Source organism: Homalodisca vitripennis, chromosome 8 (genome assembly GCF_021130785.1).
Source record: "Homalodisca vitripennis isolate AUS2020 chromosome 8, UT_GWSS_2.1, whole genome shotgun sequence".
In the NCBI taxonomy this organism is placed as follows: domain Eukaryota; kingdom Metazoa; phylum Arthropoda; class Insecta; order Hemiptera; family Cicadellidae; genus Homalodisca; species Homalodisca vitripennis.
Genome location: NC_060214.1, coordinates 1,762,458 through 1,786,044, shown reverse-complemented (window position 1 = coordinate 1,786,044; position 23,587 = coordinate 1,762,458). Strand labels below are relative to the sequence as shown.

The 23,587-nt window shown below is 37.8% G+C and overlaps 1 protein-coding gene across 1 annotated transcript in view; it reads right to left on the bottom strand.

The window, feature by feature from the left end:
- The window catches only part of LOC124367181 (sodium-dependent serotonin transporter-like), a 94,916-nt gene extending 78,700 nt beyond the window's left edge, over window positions 1-16,216 (bottom strand). The window contains exons 1-3 of the mRNA XM_046823831.1: window positions 16,059-16,216; window positions 15,808-16,020; window positions 6,208-6,346 (exon numbers count right to left, since the gene is read on the bottom strand). Coding sequence (XP_046679787.1) covers window positions 6,208-6,346; window positions 15,808-16,020; window positions 16,059-16,156 — 450 coding nt within the window. The 5' untranslated portion in view covers window positions 16,157-16,216. The remainder of the gene's footprint in view (window positions 1-6,207; window positions 6,347-15,807; window positions 16,021-16,058) is intronic.
- Window positions 16,217-23,587: the final 7,371 nt, after the last annotated feature.

The window sequence follows — 23,587 nt, the reverse complement described above, 5'->3', positions numbered from 1 at the left end:
AATGAACGTATGACCATACAATCAAAGCTATAGCTTAACTCGCGCACGACATATACTGTTGAATAAAATGCTTCGCTAACGCTCAGCCAGATCACATTGGCGGATAAGGACCATAATCCTACTGGATCTTGTGTTTGTAGAAATGAAGCTTAATGAAAATTTTAGTCTATAACTAATTTCGTTCTTTATACTCGTATACCCTGGACAGGAAGGAAATCCATACTCACAGATGTAGAAACAGAAGAAGATTTTCTGCACCCTCGGTGGTAGCCAAAATACTCGTATGGAAAGTTTGAATCCCATACATCAGCAATTGGTTCTGAATACAACGTGCGAATAGGTAAGCAATAAGCCAGAACGTAAAGCTGGCTAGCCTAAAATTACGTTCTTTCCATTAAAATGTTGTATTTGATAAATAACTTAATTATGATCTCAAAGTAAATTTCCTTTCTATCTATTTGAAATAAATTTAAAGAGAATAAGTAATGAATTTGTCACACAAAGTGATTAATTTCTGTATTACTTACTTTATACTTAGATATTTTATTTTTTGTTAAATGTTACGCATTAAAAATAAGGCACGCCCCTTTGGCAAGAACACATGGGAGTGCCGATGGCCGAGCATTCCAAGTAGTTGGACTTTGGGTCTGAGTTAGAGATAGCGCAGGTTCAGATCCTGTCTGTGACCGTTGCACTTTTTATCAGTACCATCGACCTTGTACTGTATCGACTCGCCTCCTTATTCTGTTTGATAAGATCCTCGCACTAGCCAGTGGCCCATGAGGACGGACAGAATAAGGCTTATAAGGGGATCGGTCTCTCCTTTAATAAAAAAAAAATAAAAAAAAAAATAAAAACATCTCTCACTGGCATATCAGAGGGTTCTTTAGAGGTATTATGGCACCAACAATTTATGCTATAATTACTAAAATAGTAAATAAGAATAACGAAAGCTATCTGTCATTGAGTAAGCAATAAGTGATTTGCCCGTGCTGTAAACAAGCTTATATAAACACGTGTTAAGCTTTAAGTACGCGAGCTACGACACGAAAGGGGTGGAATGTAGACCGCATGCCACAAGGGATTCACATTCTGTTTATATTCACTTTGCCTTAAGGGAACATGCCATATAGTTTCATCAATATCTGCTAAAAATGTCACATCATCCATCACTTTAATTCCAACCAAGCACTTACTATTTATTATAACATGTCTATAATGACGGAGAAAGTATCATAGGCAACATAAAGGTATGGTATCGATTGAATTGTATATTTTATTCTTTCAAAGCAGTGGCGTAGCTACCTTGGGTAGCACCCGGTGCGGAAGTTGGTGGTGTCATCCATCGAAAGTAAAAAGCAATACATTTCATAAGATAAAGGTCGTGAATATAATATATTTTTCATTTTATTATCTATCACTATATAATAATATACGTTTAAAAATTCACGCCAACCAAACACAACACAATGGGAAATGTGACAACAGAAATGTCAAAGGTCGCGAGTATGGGAAGGGTATCCCCACGACGTCAGGCTCTTTTGCAGGAATCCCCGATTTATACATAGAGCTGAGCTAGTGCTAGTGGAGGAATCCCCAAAAAAGAAATTTTTGTGCTAGCGACTTATTTTTTTTTGTACATTGTGCTTAAAGTTGAGAAGTTCCTCAAAGTAGGAAGTAAGCAATCCTGCACAGGTGTTATATACATGAACAGTCATAACAACATAGTATTTATAACATGTCCTTAGATAAACACAGCACAAACTTAATATAAATTGAGGAACCGCTGACGTTACTTTGAGAGAAGTTTACTCAATTCTAATTTACATTCATAGACTAAGGTATTAGATTAGATAAGGTAATGATGCAAACCTTAAAATATACAAGGTCAACAAGAAGATAACTGGGTGCTACTAAATCGTAAACATAAAAGTGACCTTTAAGTATCTTTAAAAAGTTTCATGTCTTTGCCTTAATTTAACTTATCTTTTAACGCTGCAAAAAATATCCTGATAGTCGGGTTAAAATAAGGATGCAACCTCGGAATGAAAGATAATAAGCCAAAAATTTGCATACGTCTTTATTTTTGATGGTATAAAACTTACCTCAAAAGTCTCATATAATCACGTATACGCGACTTCAGATATTTAAGGTCAAAGTTCACGAAAATCAGTTTTTTACAAATATCTCGTTTCTCTTACGCTAAATGACTTTGAAGGTGGTTAGAGAAATTGTAGAACGGAACATTCTCTTCAACTTTTATCTGAAGTAATTTTATGTACGTTCAACGCTTTTTGAGATACAGCGCAAAGAGTAGGGGACCGCTTACCTGTATATACGATAATGCGAGGTCAGCCAGTAGAATACAATAAATAAATGAGTTGTATTGTTAATTATTCATTCCTTAATATTATTATTATTACTTAATACTATTATTATGTTATTATTATTATCATTATTATTACTTTTTTATTTTATGATTTATTACTTAATATACCATATTTATAGATATTAAATATAAATTATATATTCTCTAAATAATACTTATTTTATTTTTTACCAAAACATACAATATTAAAAGAAATTACTTTTCGTCCATATTACTATATTACTATGAATATTATATCTCGAAATACAAATCTCTTGTACGACGTTTGCTGTTTCAGCGATAAGCTGTAGCAGATGCTGCTCCATTGTTATATATGAAAACCACACCGTAACGAATGAGTTTGGAATTTCTAGTGTATAAGTACAGTAGTGGTGGTGAGATATTTTACTTTATGATGGGAATGGTAGGGTATTTCTCTGTGTTAGTATTTCTATACTGATAAAAATTTATTTTATCCGTTAGTTGAAAACGACATCTTAGCATTAACAGACGTACGATTGTGATTGTATCTTTTAATTGCAATGGCTGATTGTTGTTTATTTGTAATAAATAAATATCAGAAAGTGCTTATGTGCGTGTTGTGCGTGGCTTACAAACATTAAAAACTGCAAGTATTGACAGAAATGACGGTCATATAAATTATTATATATTTTTGAACTTCTGTGATGATGCATGTTGATTGTCGAAAAGTGTATATAAGTAAACATTCAATTGCTGGATCGAAGCGACGTGCAGAGACGATGAAACTCCAACTGCAAAAAAGTCCACCTCGTAAAAAACGAGAAGAGGTATTTGGTTTTAAAACATAACATCTTGCTTGTTTTGTGGTCAACTAGCTGATGAAGTCGTAGAAAAGAAAGAAAAGTATAAACGCACCATCAGTAAAGTAAATACTCTTGAGGCGACTTTTTAGGAAAATTAGTCAAATATTGTATTACTTTTTGAAACATGACTTGTTAGCTGCTGAGGCTAAATATCATGCTATTTGCTACTCTGAAAATCAGGATTTCGATGCACTTTAATTTGTGTGTAGTGTAATGGACAATCATGCCTCAACGCTTCATCAACTTCAGATGATTTCAATGAAGAAAAAGAATATGCACCTGATATTCTTGAATCTTTCTATTCTGATACTTTAGTAAACGAGAATGATGATAATGAATCCGATATTGAACAGCCAGAGGACGAAAGAAGAAGAAGAAGACGATGAACAAGAAGAAAATTAAAACAAAAATATTAATCATTAATATTAAAAAAATTTTATATATATATAATTTTAAATAAATTGATTATTGGATCAATAAATAAATATATAATTAAAATTCATTTGAAATATTTCTTTTAATATTGTATTTTTGGTAAAAATAAAATAAGTATTAATTAGAGAATAATACATAATTAATAATTAATATCTATAAATATGGTATATTAAGTAATAAATAATAATAAAAAAAAGTAATAATAATGATAATAATAATAACAATAATAACAATAATAATAGTATTAAGTAATAATAATAATATTAAGTGAATAATTAACAATATAACTCATTTATTTATTGTATTCTACTGGCTGACCTCGCATTATCGTATATACAGGTAAGCGGTCCCCTACTCTTTGCGCTGTATCTCAAAAAGCGTTTGAACGTACATAAAATTACTTCAGACAAAAGTTGAAGAGAATGTTCCGTTCTACAATTTCTGCTAACACCTTCAAAGTCATTTAGCGTAAGGGAAACGAGATATTTGCAAAAAAACTGATTTTCGTGAACTTTGATCTTAAATATCTGAAGTCGCGTAACGTGATTATATGAGACTTTTGAGGTAATTTTTATATCCATCAAAATAAAGACGTATGCAAATTTTTAGCTTATTATCTTTCATTCCGAGGTTGCATCCTTATTTTGCCTTATTTTACTGAGTTATGAAGGAGAATCTAGAAAGACTGGAAAATGGTAAGGCTGTGTTTAACATTCCTGTTTCATGTTTTTGTAGTAACAGAAAGAGATACTGGGATGGTAAAAATTATTTGGGATTTTATTTGAAGGATAGTTCTATTGCCGTCAACAACAATAATTGGTAGCTAGATGTGATACAAGATATGTTGTTGGTTTTGTCATTGATCCTGATAAATATCATCATCTCGTCCAGGTCAAGTAATTCATTGAGCAGTGGTTGACTTCCCCTGGGAATTCACTCTGGTCCCTTTTTATATGTTACTATTCATTTAGTCAACTATTATTTATTTTATAATTATGGCATGCTAGAGAAAGTATAACAATTAAAGTCTCTATTCTTATAATGTGCAAAAAACAAATTTTACAGCGAGTTCATTGAAAAGCGTCCCAAGAGAAGGGACCCCAGTTGAAGAAGAGAGAAAGGCCAGCAATAACCGACCCGTGTCAACTCAAGGAGCAGTTCTCTGTCAATACTCAGGGCCAACATTAGCTCAGTAACTGCTCTTCTTAGTGTTTGGCGGCAATTTAATTTATAAAGCTCAGTAGTTATTACTTCCTTGCTCTTCACCGCTGCGCTGTTACTTTACTAAGATAATGTCTTTCAATTCAGTGACTTGAAATTGAATTTATTGTCGTTGTAACTTAACATACTGCGGTTACTCTTATTATACGTTAGGTATTTATACAGGGTGAATAAGAAGTCAGGACCCCCCCCACTATATTTTGTTCTAAACTTTATATAGGGAGATACCCTTTGGATAGTGGTGCAATGAAAAAAAGTTTCATTTGATAAATTTTTTAATGCGGGAGTTAGGGGGCAAATAAAAAATTTCAAATGGAAACCCCTCTCAAGTGGCAATATAATTAACCATCAACAGTTTAATGCTTTAACATTAACACTTACAAAAAACTTGTAGAAAACTTTGAAGATTTTAAGAAACAGTTATGTTGAGGCTACAACCAAATGCCAATTCAGACTTTTCAAAACGTGAGAGAGGAGCTCAGCCTACGCTTGTCTCACTGCCAAATGGTAGGAATCAATTTGGACGTTCGATTTGGCTTGGCAACGTGGTGACTTGCTAAATATATTGTTCTGATAACACTAGCTATTATTTATGATCGATTTAACGATCTCTGGTCTCCACCGTTTTTGAAGATTGCTTATGATCCTCAAAATTATGAGTTTACATTTGAAATGTTTGAATGGGCCCCCAATTCCCGCTTTTTTGGGGGACACAAAAAATGTGGACATCATAAAATGAAACTTCCTTTCCACACTGATCCACTATTCAAAGGATATCTTCTTGTATAAACTTTAGAAAAAGTATAGAGAGAGATCCTGACCTTTGATTTACCCTGTATATGTTAGAGAGGGCTTCTTAACCCTAACTTCGCATGATAAAATAAAACATCTCTACCTTTTTTATATTTCTTAGGCGATAATCTCGATATCTTGTTGCTGAGAAAATAGTGTGCGCGACAAAAAATGTTAAATCATGCCCTTACGAGTATTACGAGTATAATAAGAAGCAAATATTTTCGAAAGGGCCACCATTTTAAACCTCACCGTTTTCAAATTAAAAGTGTATAAAACAATTATGAAACACAGGATTATCTTGGCTTTTAATTTGTTTGTAATAAATTGTGTTAATGGTTGTGAATAATGTTTCAACATATAATTTAAGTAACACGGCTCATTATTACCTCTGCAAAATAATTTATTTGTACAGAAACATACATTTAATAGGTATTTCTAATAGATGACAAATTCGAAAGGTAAAACCTCAATATTAATCTAACTAGTGTGGATTGATTTCACATCTAATGAGCTTAAAGTTTCCAAATAATTGGGACAACTTACCTTCCCTGTGCTACGGACTCCCTTCCACAGAGAGAAGTAAACCAGGATGAAGACCGCCATCACACACAGAGCCAGAGACCACTTGATGGGTCCTATCCTGTTGAGGCCGTCTGACCTGTGTTGCTCCAGCACGCTACGTCTGCAACAGACATGATCATCATCATCACACACTGAGCCAGGGACCACTTGAAGAGTCCTATCCTGTTGAGGCCGTCTGACCTGTGTTGCTCCAGCACACTACGTCTGCAACAGACATGATCATCATCATCACACACACAGGGCCAGGGACCACTTGAAGGGTCCTATCCTGTTGAGGCCGTCTGACCTGTGTTGCTCCAGCACACTACGTCTGCAACAGACATGATCACCATCATCACACACAGGGCCAGAGACCACTTGATGGGTCCTATCCTGTTGAGGCCGTCTGACCTGTGTTGCTCCAGCACACTACGTCTGCAACAGACATGATCATCATCATCATCACACAGGGCCAGAGACCACTTGATGGGTCCTATCCTGTTGAGGCCGCCTGACCTGTGTTGCTCCAGCACACTACGTCTGCAACAGACATGATCATCATCATCACACACAGGGCCAGGGACCACTTGAAGGGTCCTATCCTGTTGAGGCCGTCTGACCTGTGTTGCTCCAGCACACTACGTCTGCAACAGACATGATCATCATCATCATCACACAGGGCCAGAGACCACTTGATGGGTCCTATCCTGTTGAGGCCGTCTGACCTGTGTTGCTCCAGCAAACTACGTCTGCAACAGACATGATCATCATCATCATCACACACAGGGCCAGGGACCACTTGATGGGTCCTATCCTGTTGAGGCCGTCTGACCTGTGTTGCTCCAGCACACTACGTCTGCAACAGACATGATCATCATCATCACACACTGAGCCAGGGACCACTTGAAGGGTCCTATCCTGTTGAGGCCGTCTGACCTGTGTTGCTCCAGCACACTACGTCTGCAACAGACATGATGGTCATCATCACACACTGAGCCAGGGACCACTTGAAGGGTCCTATCCTGTTGAGGCCGTCTGACCTGTGTTGCTCCAGCACACTACGTCTGCAACAGACATGATGGTCATCATCACACACAGGGCCAGGGACCACTTGATGGGTCCTATCCTGTTGAGGCCGTCTGACCTGTGTTGCTCCAGCACACTACGTCTGCAACAGACATGATCATCATCATCACACACTGAGCCAGGGACCACTTGAAGGGTCCTATCCTGTTGAGGCCGTCTGACCTGTGTTGCTCCAGCACGCTACGTCTGCAACAGACATGATCATCATCATCATCACACACAGGGCCAGGGACCACTTGATGGGTCCTATCCTGTTGAGGCCGTCTGACCTGTGTTGCTCCAGCACACTACGTCTGCAACAGACATGATCATCATCATCACACACAGGGCCAGAGACCACTTGATGGGTCCTATCCTGTTGAGGCCGTCTGACCTGTGTTGCTCCAGCACACTACGTCTGCAACAGACATGATCATCATCATCACACACTGAGCCAGGGACCACTTGAAGAGTCCTATCCTGTTGAGGCCGTCTGACCTGTGTTGCTCCAGCACGCTACGTCTGCAACAGACATGATCATCATCATCATCACACACAGGGCCAGGGACCACTTGAAGGGTCCTATCCTGTTGAGGCCGTCTGACCTGTGTTGCTCCAGCACGCTACGTCTGCAACAGACATGATCATCATCATCACACACTGAGCCAGGGACCACTTGAAGGGTCCTATCCTGTTGAGGCCGTCTGACCTGTGTTGCTCCAGCACGCTACGTCTGCAACAGACATGATCATCATCATCACACACAGGGCCAGGGACCACTTGAAGGGTCCTATCCTGTTGAGGCCGTCTGACCTGTGTTGCTCCAGCACACTACGTCTGCAACAGACATGATCATCATCATTACACACTGAGCCAGGGACCACTTGAAGGGTCCTATCCTGTTGAGGCCGTCTGACCTGTGTTGCTCCAGCACGCTACGTCTGCAACAGACATGATCATCATCATCACACACAGGGCCAGGGACCACTTGAAGGGTCCTATCCTGTTGAGGCCGTCTGACCTGTGTTGCTCCAGCACACTACGTCTGCAACAGACATGATCATCATCATCACACACAGAGCCAGGGACCACTTGAAGGGTCCTATCCTGTTGAGGCCGTCTGACCTGTGTTGCTCCAGCACGCTACGTCTGCAACAGACATGATCATCATCATCATCACACACAGGGCCAGGGACCACTTGAAGGGTCCTATCCTGTTGAGGCCGTCTGACCTGTGTTGCTCCAGCACACTACGTCTGCAACAGACATGATCATCATCATCACACACAGAGCCAGGGACCACTTGAAGGGTCCTATCCTGTTGAGGCCGTCTGACCTGTGTTGCTCCAGCACACTACGTCTGCAACAGACATGATCATCATCATCACACACAGGGCCAGGGACCACTTGAAGGGTCCTATCCTGTTGAGGCCGTCTGACCTGTGTTGCTCCAGCACGCTACGTCTGCAACAGACATGATCATCATCATCACACACAGGGCCAGGGACCACTTGAAGGGTCCTATCCTGTTATGGCCGTCTGACCTGTGTTGCTCCAGCACGCTACGTCTGCAACAGACATGATCATCATCATCACACACAGGGCCAGGGACCACTTGAAGGGTCCTATCCTGTTGAGGCCGTCTGACCTGTGTTGCTCCAGCACACTACGTCTGCAACAGACATGATCATCATCATCGCACAAAGGGCCAGCGACCACTTGAAGGGTCCTATCCTGTTGAGGCCGTCTGACCTGTGTTGCTCCAGCACGCTACGTCTGCAACAGACATGATCATCATCATCACACACAGGGCCAGGGACCACTTGAAGGGTCCTATCCTGTTGAGGCCGTCTGACCTGTGTTGCTCCAGCACACTACGTCTGCAACAGACATGATCATCATCATCACACACAGGGCCAGGGACCACTTGAAGGGTCCTATCCTTTTGAGGCCGTCTGACCTGTGTTGCTCCAGCACGCTACGTCTGCAACAGACATGATCATCATCATCACACACACAGGGCCAGGGACCACTTGAAGGGTCCTATCCTGTTGAGGCCGTCTGACCTGTGTTGCTCCAGCTCACTACGTCTGCAACAGACATGATCATCATCATAACACACAGGGCCAGGGACCACTTGAAGGGTCCTATCCTGTTGAGGCCGTCTGACCTGTGTTGCTCCAGCACACTACGTCTGCAACAGACATGATCATCATCATCACACACAGGGCCAGGGACCACTTGATGGGTCCTATCCTGTTGAGGCCGTCTGACCTGTGTTGCTCCAGCACGCTACGTCTGCAACAGACATGATCATCATCATCATCACACACAGGGCCAGGGACCACTTGAAGGGTCCTATCCTTTTGAGGCCGTCTGACCTGTGTTGCTCCAGCACGCTACGTCTGCAACAGACATGATCATCATCATCACACATAGGGCCAGGGACCACTTGAAGGGTCCTATCCTGTTGAGGCCGTCTGACCTGTGTTGCTCCAGCACACTACGTCTGCAACAGACATGATTATCACCACCACTACCACGCACATCATCACCAACAATATGGCTTATGGTCAAAAACACAATCAAATCATCAGCATCATTATCAACAACTGTATTACTAATGTCTAGTAGTGTTACTTTAGTCGTGATCATCTTCATCACCACTATCGTATCCAACACCACCGCTACCACCTTTATGGTCGTCGTCATCATAATCATCATAGTTTTCACCACTTCTATTATTTTCCGCCATAACCACTGTCTCTATCATCAACAACGTCATCACAAGCATCATTATCAACTACGCCGTAATTAGGAACGTTTATTTTCAAATGTTGTAATTGCAGTATCAATTATAGGCACTGATAAATTAAAATCATATTGTTATGGCTGTAGTAGAAATGAGGTTTTTTCAGGCCTGCCATGCTAGATTAAAACTGTGTAAATAGACTGACTAAAACAAGGATGCACACAAGTATGAATACAAATAATAAGTATGCACACATGTATGAATTCAACTAATAGGTATGCACACAAGTATGAATACAAATAATAAGTATGCACACATGTATGAATTCAACTAATAGGTATGCACACAAGTATGAATACAAATAATAAGTATGCACACATGTATGAATTCAACTAATAGGTATGCACACAAGTATGAATACAAATAATAAGTATGCATACATGTATGAATTCAACTAATAGGTATGCACACAAGTATGAATACAAATAATAAGTATGCACACATGTATGAATTCAACTAATAGGTATGCACACAAGTATGAATACAAATAATAGGTATGCACACAAGTATGAATAAAAATAATAGGTATGCACACAAGTATGAATACAAATAATAAGTATCCACACAATTATGAATACAAATAATAGGTATACAAAGTATAGCGTTGCGCACGATCACCTTGTTGTCCATTTCAGTCATTAGTTGTAACCGCTCTAAGAGGCCAACATATCGCTTAGTGCCTGCGCCTAGAGCAGCTGTCACGCGCCTCGGTATTATTACTGTCACTTCAGAAGCGGTGAAACAACAATAAATATACTACCACAGTTTTAACTATGGCTCGTACACGTTTCTTTTATTTTTAAATATTATGTATGTACAGTGCTAGTAGCTGCCTAACAGAGGCAGTGAGGAGTAACTTCCTCTACTCCCCCACCCCTTATCCTTACATGTTACTTAGAAATATCTTAATTAAGCTGAAGGACAATTATTGAGTTTAGATTTTAACACAAAATATTTTTATTTGTTTATAAGTCACGTTATTTTACCCAACCGTCATTTCTTCTTATTCTTTTTTTAAAATACATTGAACACTAGGCCGTTGTTTTTAAAATTAGCATTTTATTAGGGCTTTTTTGCACTTATTCAGAAATATTAGATGTCTCAATTTTGTCAAATTTAAAATCTATAATTTTTGTTCATTTTGGTATCCTGTTGTGATCATTAGAATTAATTATTAATTTAGTGTTACAATATCAGCAAATGTAATATATACGAAAAATGTCATTAAAATATTTATGTGATTTTCCAAAGTTTATTCGTGTAATTTAAACGAATTTTTTTGTATTGTGACATAAAATAAAAATACTCTTTTATGATTTTTGAACTAAGAATGTTCTAAAGAGTGTATTTTAAAGCTGGTGACTCACTATTAAATCATATTAAAAACGTTATAAATTATTGGAAAATTAAAACACTTTTTACTAATATTGGCACACTCTAAATAAAAACAGAGCTAAATAATCCCAACCCAAATAAGTCAGCACAATTTTAATACGAGTATTTTAGGGACTTAATTACCCTTAAGTACTTAAGTACGCGCGCGTAGTGAAACACATACACACTAGCGAGAAAGAAGAGTTTTCTTTTTGCAATCCGTTATTTCTACCATCAGCGGACTATAAATGAAGACTTGTAACACAAATTGATGAACACTTCTTTCTTTCTAAAATTAAATATTTATGTACTTTCTTTCAAGTGATAGTATAAGTTTATAAACGAAAGATAAATCCTATTATAAGAATTGTAAAACAATAATCTTGAAAGTATAACAGGATTTCGGATATTTGCCATCGTTATACGTTTATAAAAAGGTATAACTCATCGTTTCGAGGATAGATTCCATTGTGTTATACCTTTATAACTTAAACCTTATACTTTATACTTAATACTTATACTTATACTTTATACTTATACTTTTTTATCCTGTTATACTTTCAACCCATAGTTAATAACAAATGTTAAACAAGGAAGAATCGTGAATTAATTTAAAACCGTATTGATTAGTATTTTTTCCAAATGAAGGAAATCTCGATTTCATTCAATCGGAATTGTTTTAATTTAAAGATAAAAGGCCAAGAAATTAAACCTAATCTAAAAAAATGTTGTCAATTTTATTTCAAAAAAATAACGTCATGCCTGTACAAATACATTTTAGCGTGATGTGATAGATTTATAGGAAACAAAGCGCAATTTGCACAACGTTTATTCATCTCGTAGGATCGACCGTTGTAAATGAAGTCGTCATTGAATATTGTGACTGATATCGTAATAAGCCATTAGCAAGCACAGGGTTCCGGAAATATGCACAGGGGGTAGGCATAATGGACAAATGAGGTAGTTTATAATCAGGCACGCACGATCTGTTCTGCTAACGTCCCCACCTTGCACATTACATCAGTGATGGTAACAGTGTTGTAACCTCAAACTAACAACGTATATACACTCAACTGATAGATAATATTGATTACGAAGTACCGTATAGTTCTATCATACAGGCAAAGTTAAAGTTTGCACATTACATCAACGATGGTAACAGTATTGTAACCTCAAACAGGCAACATACAGGGTGAGTTTTAAGTCCCTTCCCCCTATCTTTTTTTTAAACCGTATAAGTTAGGAGGTTTAAACTCCGTACATATTCTTTAGACCTAAATATCTTGTTTTTCATGGGTTCATTGACTCTCCACCTCCAATGGGGGACGGTCCACGAGGAGTAAGCCGAGATTCTTAAATGTAAGCATAGGTTGATATGCACATCAAATTAAAGGTCTCTGTAAGTAAAATACAATGCCGCAAACCGGACCTCAAAAGGTTCATCCTAATGAAAATTACAGGGTGTTAAAATGTACAAAATAGTAATGTGCTATTATCTGCGTTTTATCGCGCAACTTTTTAAAAGTTCATTTCAAAACAATTTTTCTATTGCTGTTTATTCTTTAAAAGAAACTTTATTTTGTTGTGTTTAATGATTTTAAGGGATCACTGGAAGTCCGAGATCTAGGAGTTAACTAAAGGATTTAATAAGAAGTCGATCATGTGTTGTGTCGCCTTGTAAGTATTTTATTTAAAGAATTGTTGTCTTACAAAGGTTTTAGACCCATTTATTTTTATTTCAACAGCGTTTCCGGTTCTATGGTGTTTATTTTTGGCGCTTCTGGGAATAATTACCACGAAAAAATGAGACGATTTAATGAAAACCATCCAGAAAGACCTGTTAGCAGAACCTATTTAAGGCAGTTAATAACAAAACTTAGAGAGACTGGTAGCGTTACTGATGCAAAACGTTCAAGCCGTCCTCCTTTGTCAGAAGAAGTTTGATTTTGAGGTTCTTTGTACAGTTGTAGAAAATCCTCAAACCTCTTCGAGACAAATAGCAGACAATATCGGGGTATCACAACGCAAAGCAATAACTACCCTGAAGAAGCACAAATTTCATCCCTACAAAATTATCCTACATCACGCATTAAATGAAGATGACCCGGACAGAAGATTGCAGTTCTGTGAAACTATGGATAGACTAATTATAGCAAATCTAACAACCGTAAATAATATCTGCTTTAGTGATGAGAGTACATTTTACGTAAATGGTTTAGTGAATAGACACAACTGCCGATACTGGGATAACTCTAATCCCCATGTTCACAGAGAACATCATACCCAGTATCCCCAGAAAGTAAATGTTTGGTCAGGTCTCTTTGGTAACCACGTGATTGGTCCACTGTTTATTGACGGAAATTTAAATGGAGAACGTTATTTACATATGCTCCAAAATAATATTCATCCATTAATAGAAAATACAATTCGCACTAATGGTGGGGAGTTTAATCGAGAAGAAGTAAGGTACCAGCAGCACGGTGCTCCTCCACACTACGATGTTAATGTTCGTAGTTACCTTTAAATGTACATTTTCGTGAGAAGTGGATAGGACGACGCGGGGCAATAGAATGGCCGGCACGGTCCCCTGACTTGAACCCACTGGATTTTTTTTTGTGGGGACACTTGAAGTCTGTGATTTATTGTACACCAGTCGCATGTGTGGAAGATCTTCGGAACAGAATTACTGAGGCCTGCAGGAAGGTAACACCAGAAATCCTAACCCGTGTAAGGAGTGAATTTGTTAACAGACTATACTACTGTCAGGAAGTAACAGGCAATTCAGTTTGAGCATCTACTACAATAAAAGGGTAAGTAACAACCTACTAGTATCGGAATCGTACAATATTAGAACCAGGATCGCTGTTGAAATAAAAATAAATGGGTCTAAAACCTTTGTAAGTCAACAATTCTTTAAATAAAATACTTACAAGGCGACACAACACATGATCGACTTCTTATTAAACCCTTTAGTTAACTCCTAGATCTCGGACTTCCAGTGATCCCTTAAAATCATTAAACACAACAAAATAAAGTTTCTTTTAAAGAATAAACAGCAATAGAAAAATTGTTTTGAAATGAACTTTTAAAAAGTTGCGCGATAAAACGCAGATAATAGCACATTACTATTTTGTACATTTTAACACCCTGTAATTTTCATTAGGATGAACCTTTTGAGGTCCGGTTTGCGGCATTGTATTTTACTTACAGAGACCTTTAATTTGATGTGCATATCAACCTATGCTTACATTTAAGAATCTCGGCTTACTCCTCGTGGACCGTCCCCCATTGGAGGTGGAGAGTCAATGAACCCATGAAAAACAAGATATTTCGGTCTAAAGAATATGTACGGAGTTTAAACCTCCTAACTTATACGGTTTAAAAAATAAATAGGGGGGAAGGGACTTAAAACTCACCCTGTATATACACCAACTGATAGATAATATTGATTACGAAGTACCGTATAGTTCTATCATACAGGCAAAGTTAAAGTTTGCACATTACATCAACGATGGGTAGCAGTATTGTAACCTCAAACAAATAACGTATATACACTTAACTTGATAGATAATATTGATTACGAAGTACCGTTAGTTCTATCATATAGGGTAATGTTAAAGTCTTCCCCTCTGATAACGTTTGCGTTTAGGTCAGGACGTTTTCAAACTGTAATTCCACTAATTTGATAAGATTGTATAAAAGGAATGTAAGACCAAGAATTTGGATAAGAATCAAAAATATTTTATATAAAATTAATACTGTAGCAGTTTATAACAATTATTAACTCTAATATAAACACTCCAAAAATGTATTTCAGCTGAATATTCGCTTTGTAAAAATGTATAAAATAAAAATACAGGATAAACCCTTAAGGACCTCAAATGCCATTGGATCCTCGTGTAAAGTTTTCAGTTTTTTATTTTATAAACGCGACTAAACTCGACCCTTTATTGGCAGGGGGAAGGGGGGAGATCTCTCAGGCGTTTAAAACGTTCCGGCAAGAGTATTGACAATTCTAAGATGAGTTTTCAATTTATTAATATAGTATACTGCAGCTAGAGTGGTATTTATATACAGGATAGAAGTATGCCTATATTGATATATATATATATATTATATATATATATATATATATATAATTGTACGAATTGTTAGTGATATATATATATATATAACTAACAATTCGTACAATTTTCAAAAACTCTATACCAATGCTACTGTAAACTCTAATATTTCCGCAAAAATAAAAGTATTTGTGCAAAATAATATCAGAGGTTTCAAAGAAAATTGATATAATATTTATACTCGTACATGCAGATCTGGCCACTTACTCGAAGAACTCTTTGGCGGGGCTGACGGAGGAGGTGTCGTTGTCGGCCAGGGCGAGGACAGGAGTGCAGTTGAGGGTGTTCCAGGGGTTGTCACAGCTGGTCCAGGGCAGTTCAGAGCGGAAGGAGGCGAAGAGATAGTAAACAGCCCAGCCGATAATGGTGTTGTAGTACATGCCCATGTAGATGTCCAGCAGACAGATGGCGTAGCCGACCCTGCAACACAGGAATATAGGGTACAGTCGAGGGTGTTCCAGGGGTTGTCACAGCTAGTCCAGGGCAGTTCAGAGCGGAAGGAGGCGAAGAGATAGTAAACAGCCCAGCCGATAATGGTGTTGTAGTACATGCCCATGTAGATGTCCAGCAGACAGATGGCGTAGCCGACCCCTGCAACACAGGAATATAGGGTACAGTCGAGGGTGTTCCAGGGGTTGTCACAGCTAGTCCAGGGCAGTTCAGAGCGGAAGGAGGCGAAGAGATAGTAAACAGCCCAGCCGATAATTGTGTTGTAGTACATGCCCATGTAGATGTCCAGCAGACAGATGGCGTAGCCGACCCCTGCAACACAGGAATATAGGGTACAGTTGAGGGTGTTCCAGAGGTTGTCACAGCTAGTCCAGGGCAGCTCAGAGCGGAAGGAGGCGAAGAGATAGTAAACAGCCCAGCCGATAATGGTGTTGTTAGTACATGCCCATGTAGATGTCCAGCAGACAGATGGCGTAGCCGACCCCTGCAACACAGGAATATAGGGTACAGTCGAGGGTGTTCCAGGGGTTGTCACAGCTAGTCCAGGGCAGTTCAGAGCGGAAGGAGGCGAATAGATAGTAAACAGCCCAGCCGATAATGGTGTTGTAGTACATGTCCATGTAGATGTCCAGCAGACAGATGGCGTAGCCGACCCCTGCAACACAGTAATATAGGGTACAGTTGAGGGTGTTCCAGAGGTTGTCACAGCTAGTCCAGGGCAGCTCAGAGCGGAAGGAGGCGAAGAGATAGTAAACAGCCCAGCCGATAATGGTGTTGTTAGTACATGCCCATGTAGATGTCCAGCAGACAGATGGCGTAGCCGACCCCTGCAACACAGGAATATAGGGTACAGTTGAGGGTGTTCCAGAGGTTGTCACAGCTAGTCCAGGGCAGTTCAGAGCGGAAGGAGGCGAAGAGATAGTAAACAGCCCAGCCGATAATGGTGTTGTTAGTACATGCCCATGTAGATGTCCAGCAGACAGATGGCGTAGCCGACCCCTGCAACACAGGAATATAGGGTACAGTCGAGAGTGTTCCAGGGGTGGTCACAACTAGTCCAGGGCAGTTCAGAGCGGAAGGAGGCGAAGAGATAGTAAACAGCCCAGCCGATAATGGTGTTGTAGTTCATGCCCATGTAGATGTCCAGCAGACAGATGGCGTAGCCGACCCCTGCAACACAGGAATATAGGGTACAGTCGAGAGTGTTCCAGGGGTGGTCACAACTAGTCCAGGGCAGTTCAGAGCGGAAGGAGGCGAAGAGATAGTAAACAGCCCAGCCGATAATGGTGTTGTAGTACATGCCCATGTAGATGTCCAGCAGACAGATGGCGTAGCCGACCCCTACAACACAGGAAATATAGGGTACAGTCGAGGGTGTTCCAGGGGTTTGTCACAGCTAGTCCAGGGCAGCTCAGAGCGGAAGGAGGCGAAGAGATAGTAAACAGCCCAGCCGATAATGGTGTTGTAGTACATGCCCATGTAGATGTCCAGCAGACAGATGGCGTAGCCGACCCCTGCAACACAGGAATATAGGGTACAGTCGAGGGTGTTCCAGGGGTTGTCACAGCTTGTCCAGGGCAGTTCAGAGCGGAAGGAGGCGAAGAGATAGTAAACAGCCCAGCCGATAATGGTGTTGTTAGTACATGCCCATGTAGATGTCCAGCAGACAGATGGCGTAGCCGACCCCTGCAACACAGGAATATAGGGTACAGTTGATACAGAGCTGAACATTCAGACTGCATTGTTGGTAGACTTTCTTGTAGACGATCTGCATCATAGAGCAAGCGTTTCCCAGGAAGGTCAGTTAGTAAATAAATTCTAGGCTCCAAATATCTGTGAATTTTAAAGAACACAGCGTTAAGAGACTGTTTGAAACAGACGATTTGGTTCCTGAAAAAAGTACCAGGAATACTCTTTACTAACTGAAATAAGAAAATTTACTTTGATTTGACCATAATAAATCCACAATGTGGATTTTAAATGTATTGCCTTTCACATTTTGATTAAATCTTTAACCCTCCCCCCCTCCACAGCTTTTGACGCAATAGTGAATATTACATAAAAATTTGCTACAGACGTAATATTATGTATCATTATATTGTTACTGTTTTATTGTGTTGTCTGCTGTAGTAATGTAAAATAAGCGTTGCTCTGTTAAAAACTATGGGTTAAGGGTGTCTAGAATTAGATGAAAAATCTAGAGCGAAGGATTCTACAGTATTTACACAATCCTGCAGGACATCCGAGGGTCAATGATGTGAGGTTGAAAAATTCACTTTGTAGTAATTTTCAATAATTAGTAGATCAAGCTTATTTGCGTTTAAATCGTACAGAATTTAAACGGAAATTTGGGTAAAAGGCAAATAACTTTACTACAATTACCATAAACGCGTTACACTATTATTATCAAACTCTTGGTAGCTGAACTAAGAGTGGAGGATAGGAGAGTGACTGGTAGTCCTCAAAACGTCCTTTTCTGTAATTCTTTACCGATCCTTTATAATGATCAATATTTATTAGAAACAATGTCCACGTCATAGAATTGTCTTGAAAAGCGACCAGTATAGTTAAAAAATTCACTTATGCTCATTTATTTAAAATATTAAACCATTTAGAGGGTTTGCGGTGAATAGAGTATATAAAAAATATTTTTTAAGGCCAATACAACTAACATAATACTGACAACTATAATTATTCTAGTGTACTTTATAAAGCTTAGGTTGTTGATAGTATCGCTTCAAATAGACGACTCTGCTGACATCTAAATGTCCAATTAAGGTCGGTGGAAGAGTGGACTTCACGTGGATGACGGATTGGGGTCGATACTGTCATCAATAACTCCGCGGAAGCTTTGACCTCAGGATATGAACTTAAACATGGCCGGAATAGCGGGGTTATTGCCAAAACCACAGAAATTGGTTTGAGAAAAAACAAAATTTAGAATCTCATATTCAATTATAATGACATTAAGGTTTTATTTATTAGTAAAAATAAAACCACACACAGAATGTTTTTTAAAACGGTAGTATAGTATAAAATGGAAACTAACCATACATTTTATGTGCTAATAAAATACATTTTAAAAATCTTAATATAGTATTTAAGGGTAGAAAATATCCTGTTTGATTTGTTGTTTGACATTGCTTTGGTTTGTTCAATGAGTAAACCTTTACATAGTAATGCACTTTTTTAAGAGTTCAAATCCTATAAGAAAAGGATAACACTTTTTACCTTCTTATCGCCACTCCTCACTTCGCTTCGCTTCATTAATGCATGCATTATGTCCAAAACTATTATCTAAACACCCAAGATATCCTCTTTTAGACCCCCTTTTACATGACTACCCATGAGGAGCGACTATCAAAGTTGCTTAAAAACATACTTTTATAGTAAGAGTTTGTGCTATAAATTCCTGATGGATTTTTGATTTCTTCCTATATTCCTGGAACTATTGTAGGCTACATATTTCGAGTACACTTAAGTGTACTGATTTGAAGTGAATATTTCCAGCATTTGATTCAATTTGCTTTATTTAATTTCCAGCATAAGACTTAATTTACTTAAATTGTACGTGTGGAAGTTTATGGTAAAATCATAACAGCTCTTCCGTGGCTCATTGAAATCCTCAGATCATTGGATACTTAGTAGGGGAAGTGAACACAATAGATGTAAGGCTCAAGTTTCTCAAAAAACAATTTCTAGCCGAGGTCCTTGGCGATAAAAATGTAAAAACTACAGTTTAAAAACGTCACCGGAAATTCAACTACAGTTAAAACACATATAACTAGTACGCGCCTAAATGGGTTTTGCTATTAGAAGATTTGTTCGGAGTCATCATAAATCACTAAATTTCACGGTTACACATCAGTAGATGTTTACTTTCAGTTTCGATTGAAAGTGAATATAGTTAAGTAAAAAAAATATAAAAAGTAATGATACTAAAATTTGCATATCTGTTTTGGAGCAGCGGGACAAAGTTCAGAGTTACGGAAGATTCTAAATAATCATAACTTACTTCAGAGATGGCTATAAGTTTCGGGTTGTAACATTGTTTATTATTGGATAATATTTTGGCAGTGTTTTTAAGTTTCCAAATGGAAAATTTCGGGTGCAAGCAACGTAATATTACTTGTCTCACAATTACCAGACACCGCAAAAGTAAAATACAAAACTGGGGTAAGAAAAGGACTTCCTTGGACTAAAGGCTATAAGAATGTTAAGGTTTTTTAGAAATTGAGGCGAGATGAGGCCTTCTCCGTTTAATCTACTGATGATTCTGAAGCCTTCAGAGCCTGGTAGAAATCATGAAGTCTCCTGTTATTTGGATGGTAGAGGACAACTTTTCCACACTGATTCTTCTTCTGGGTTGGCTTTCTTCCCAGTACAGCCTCATCTTGATCGGGGTGACAGACAGTCTACACCTAATACTTGACAACAAGATGTCGGTTTCTCCACCTTCTCCATATCCTCAGCCTATAGCTTCTGTTCAGTTCATAACTTATTTCATACTTGTATTGCAGCAGTAGTTGTGAAACCTTATCACAGCTAGAACACTCCACGATTCCTAGATAAAAGTGATAGACAAATTATTTTTTGGATCAAAAGTTATTCAGACAATAATAGGATCAATCAGGCTATTCACAAGTATAGGAATGCTCATGGTGTTCAGGAACCATCCTGGCATGATGAAAATATATTACAATATTGTGAATAATGGAAAAATGTTTTTGTTCATATATAAGTTTAAGGAAAACTTTGATTTTTTACAGAATGATTCAGCACACATTTTGGCAAAAGAACATGGACTGTTTTGGCATCCATCAAAGTCACCTACAGGTAACGATATAAATATTCACTAAACACATTTGTACAACACAAATTGAATTACAAGAACTACGTATAGTTAATTACGTGAACTAGTGGACATCAACAGGACAGCAAGTAGGCTACCCAAAGTCTTAGCTTCAGATTTTAACTTTTACTATTTTCGAATTTAAATATAATACTGTGGACAGTGTTGTACATAAAACGGTCACGCAGATACGATCTTAAAACATTTAGTTGTATATCAATTATTTACTAATTAGAAATTAACTCAAAATTAAATCATCTGTTGTTTTTAGTTTTATTTGTTACCACGATAGTATTGGAGTAAAAACATTGAGTGTGTTACATCATAGCTTAATGTGCACTTGTCAATGCTACGATACACATAATTAAAACACGAATCACTGATAATATCCTAGAATGTATACTTTGGCAAGTATAAACAGAAATAAAAACAGAATTTTTAAAATCAACCATAATATGTATATATTATTAATTAAATGGTTGTTCTAACAGTGCAATTACAAACCACGATCTTAACAAACGAATCATGCAAGTGACCAGCCGTAACCGTATTGCTTACAAAAAGACATTATTTCTGTGTTAAGCTGACGCCTCTTTCAGATAATTCTTGAGCCTTTGAAGGAGACAAAGGATGTGTTCAGTGAGCACATGAAGCCCAATATCGTCTTTGTCGGGACGAGAAAATTTAATTGTTTGTATTGGTGGGAACATTGCCACTTGGCCTGCAAGTTTATAGAAATCTTACGCGCTAGCATAATAATAGCGAGTTAAGAATATTTAATTTAAAGCACTTCGACTGTAAGTTTATTGCCATCTTAAGCACTGGCATAATACATGTAATGGCGAGTTAAGACCATTTCATTTAAAGCACTTCGACTGTACCTTTATAGACATCTTAAGCACTGATATAATAATAGCGAGTTAAAAAATATTTAATTTAAAGCACTTCTACTGTAAGTTTTTAGACATCTTAAGCACTGGGATAGTAACAGCGAGTTAAGAATATTTAATTTAAAGCACTTCGACTGTAAGTTTTTTAGACATCTTAAGCACTAATATAATAATAGCGAGTTAAGAAAATTTAATTTAAAGCACTTCGACTGCATGTTTATAGACATCTTAAGCAATAGCATAATAATAGCGAGTTAAGAATATTTAATTTAAAGCACTTCTATTGTAAGTTTTTAGACATCTTAAGCACTGATATAATAACATTTAAAGCACTTCGAATATAAGTTTATAGACATCTTAAGCACTGATATAATAATAGCGAGTTAAGAATATTTAATTTAGAGCACCTGGGACTGTACATTTATAGACATCTTAAGCACTGGCATAATAACAGCGAGTTAAGAATATTTAATTTAAAGCACTTCGACTGCATGTTTATAGACATCTTAAGCAATAGCATAATAATAGCGAGTTAAATTTAAAGCACTTCGACTGTAAGTTTATATACATCTTAGAAATTGGGGCATTATAATTATGTATTAAGAATATTTACAACACAACCGTTGGATATTGCAAACGTCCGCATGTTTTAAAACACTTTAAACTGCAAGTTCAAAGACATCTTACGCAAATGCATAATAACTACGTTTTTAAGAATCCTAAAAACCTGTACAAAACCGTTGGATATTGCAAACTTCCGCATGTTTAAAACACTTTAACTGCAAGTCTAAGACATCTTACGCAAATGCATAATAACTACGTTTTAAGAATCCTAAAACCTGTACAACCGTTGGATATTGCAAACTTCCGCATGTTTTAAAACATTTTAACTGCAAGTTCAAAGACATCTTACGCAATTGCATAATAACTACGTTTTAAGAATCCTAAAACCTGTACAACCGTTGGATATTGCAAACGTCCGCATGTTTAAAACACTTTAACTGCAAGTTCAGAGACATCTTACGCAATTGCATAATAACTACGTTTTAAGAATCCTAAAACCTGTACAACCGTTGGATATTGCAACGTCCGCATGTTTAAAACACTTTAACTGCAAGTCTAAGACATCTTACGCAATTGCATAATAACTACGTTTTAAGAATCCTAAAACCTGTACAACCGTTGGATATTGCAAACTTCCGCATGTTTAAAACATTTTTAACTGCAAGTTTCAAAGACATCTTACGCAATTGCATAATAACTACGTTTTAAGAATCCTAAAACCTGTACAACCGTTGGATATTGCAACGTCCGCATGTTTAAAACACTTTAACTGCAAGTTCAAAGACATCTTACGCAATTGCATAATAATACGTTTTAAGAATCCTAAAACCTGTACAACCGTTGGATATTGCAAACGTCCGCATGTTTAAAACACTTTAACTGCAAGTTCAGAGACATCTTACGCAATTGCATAATAACTACGTTTTAAGAATCCTAAAACCTGTACAACCCGTTGGATATTGCAACGTCCGCATGTTTAAAAACACTTTAACTGCAAGGTCTAAGACATCTTACGCAATTGCATAATAACTACGTTTTAAGAATCCTAAAACCTGTACAACCGTTGGATATTGCAACGTCCGCATGTTTAAAACACTTTAACTGCAAGTCTAAGACATCTTACGCAATTGCATAATAACTACGTTTTAAGAATCCTAAAACCTGTACAACCGTTGGATATTGCAAAACGTCCGCATGTTTTAAAACACTTTAACTGCAAGTTCAAAGACAT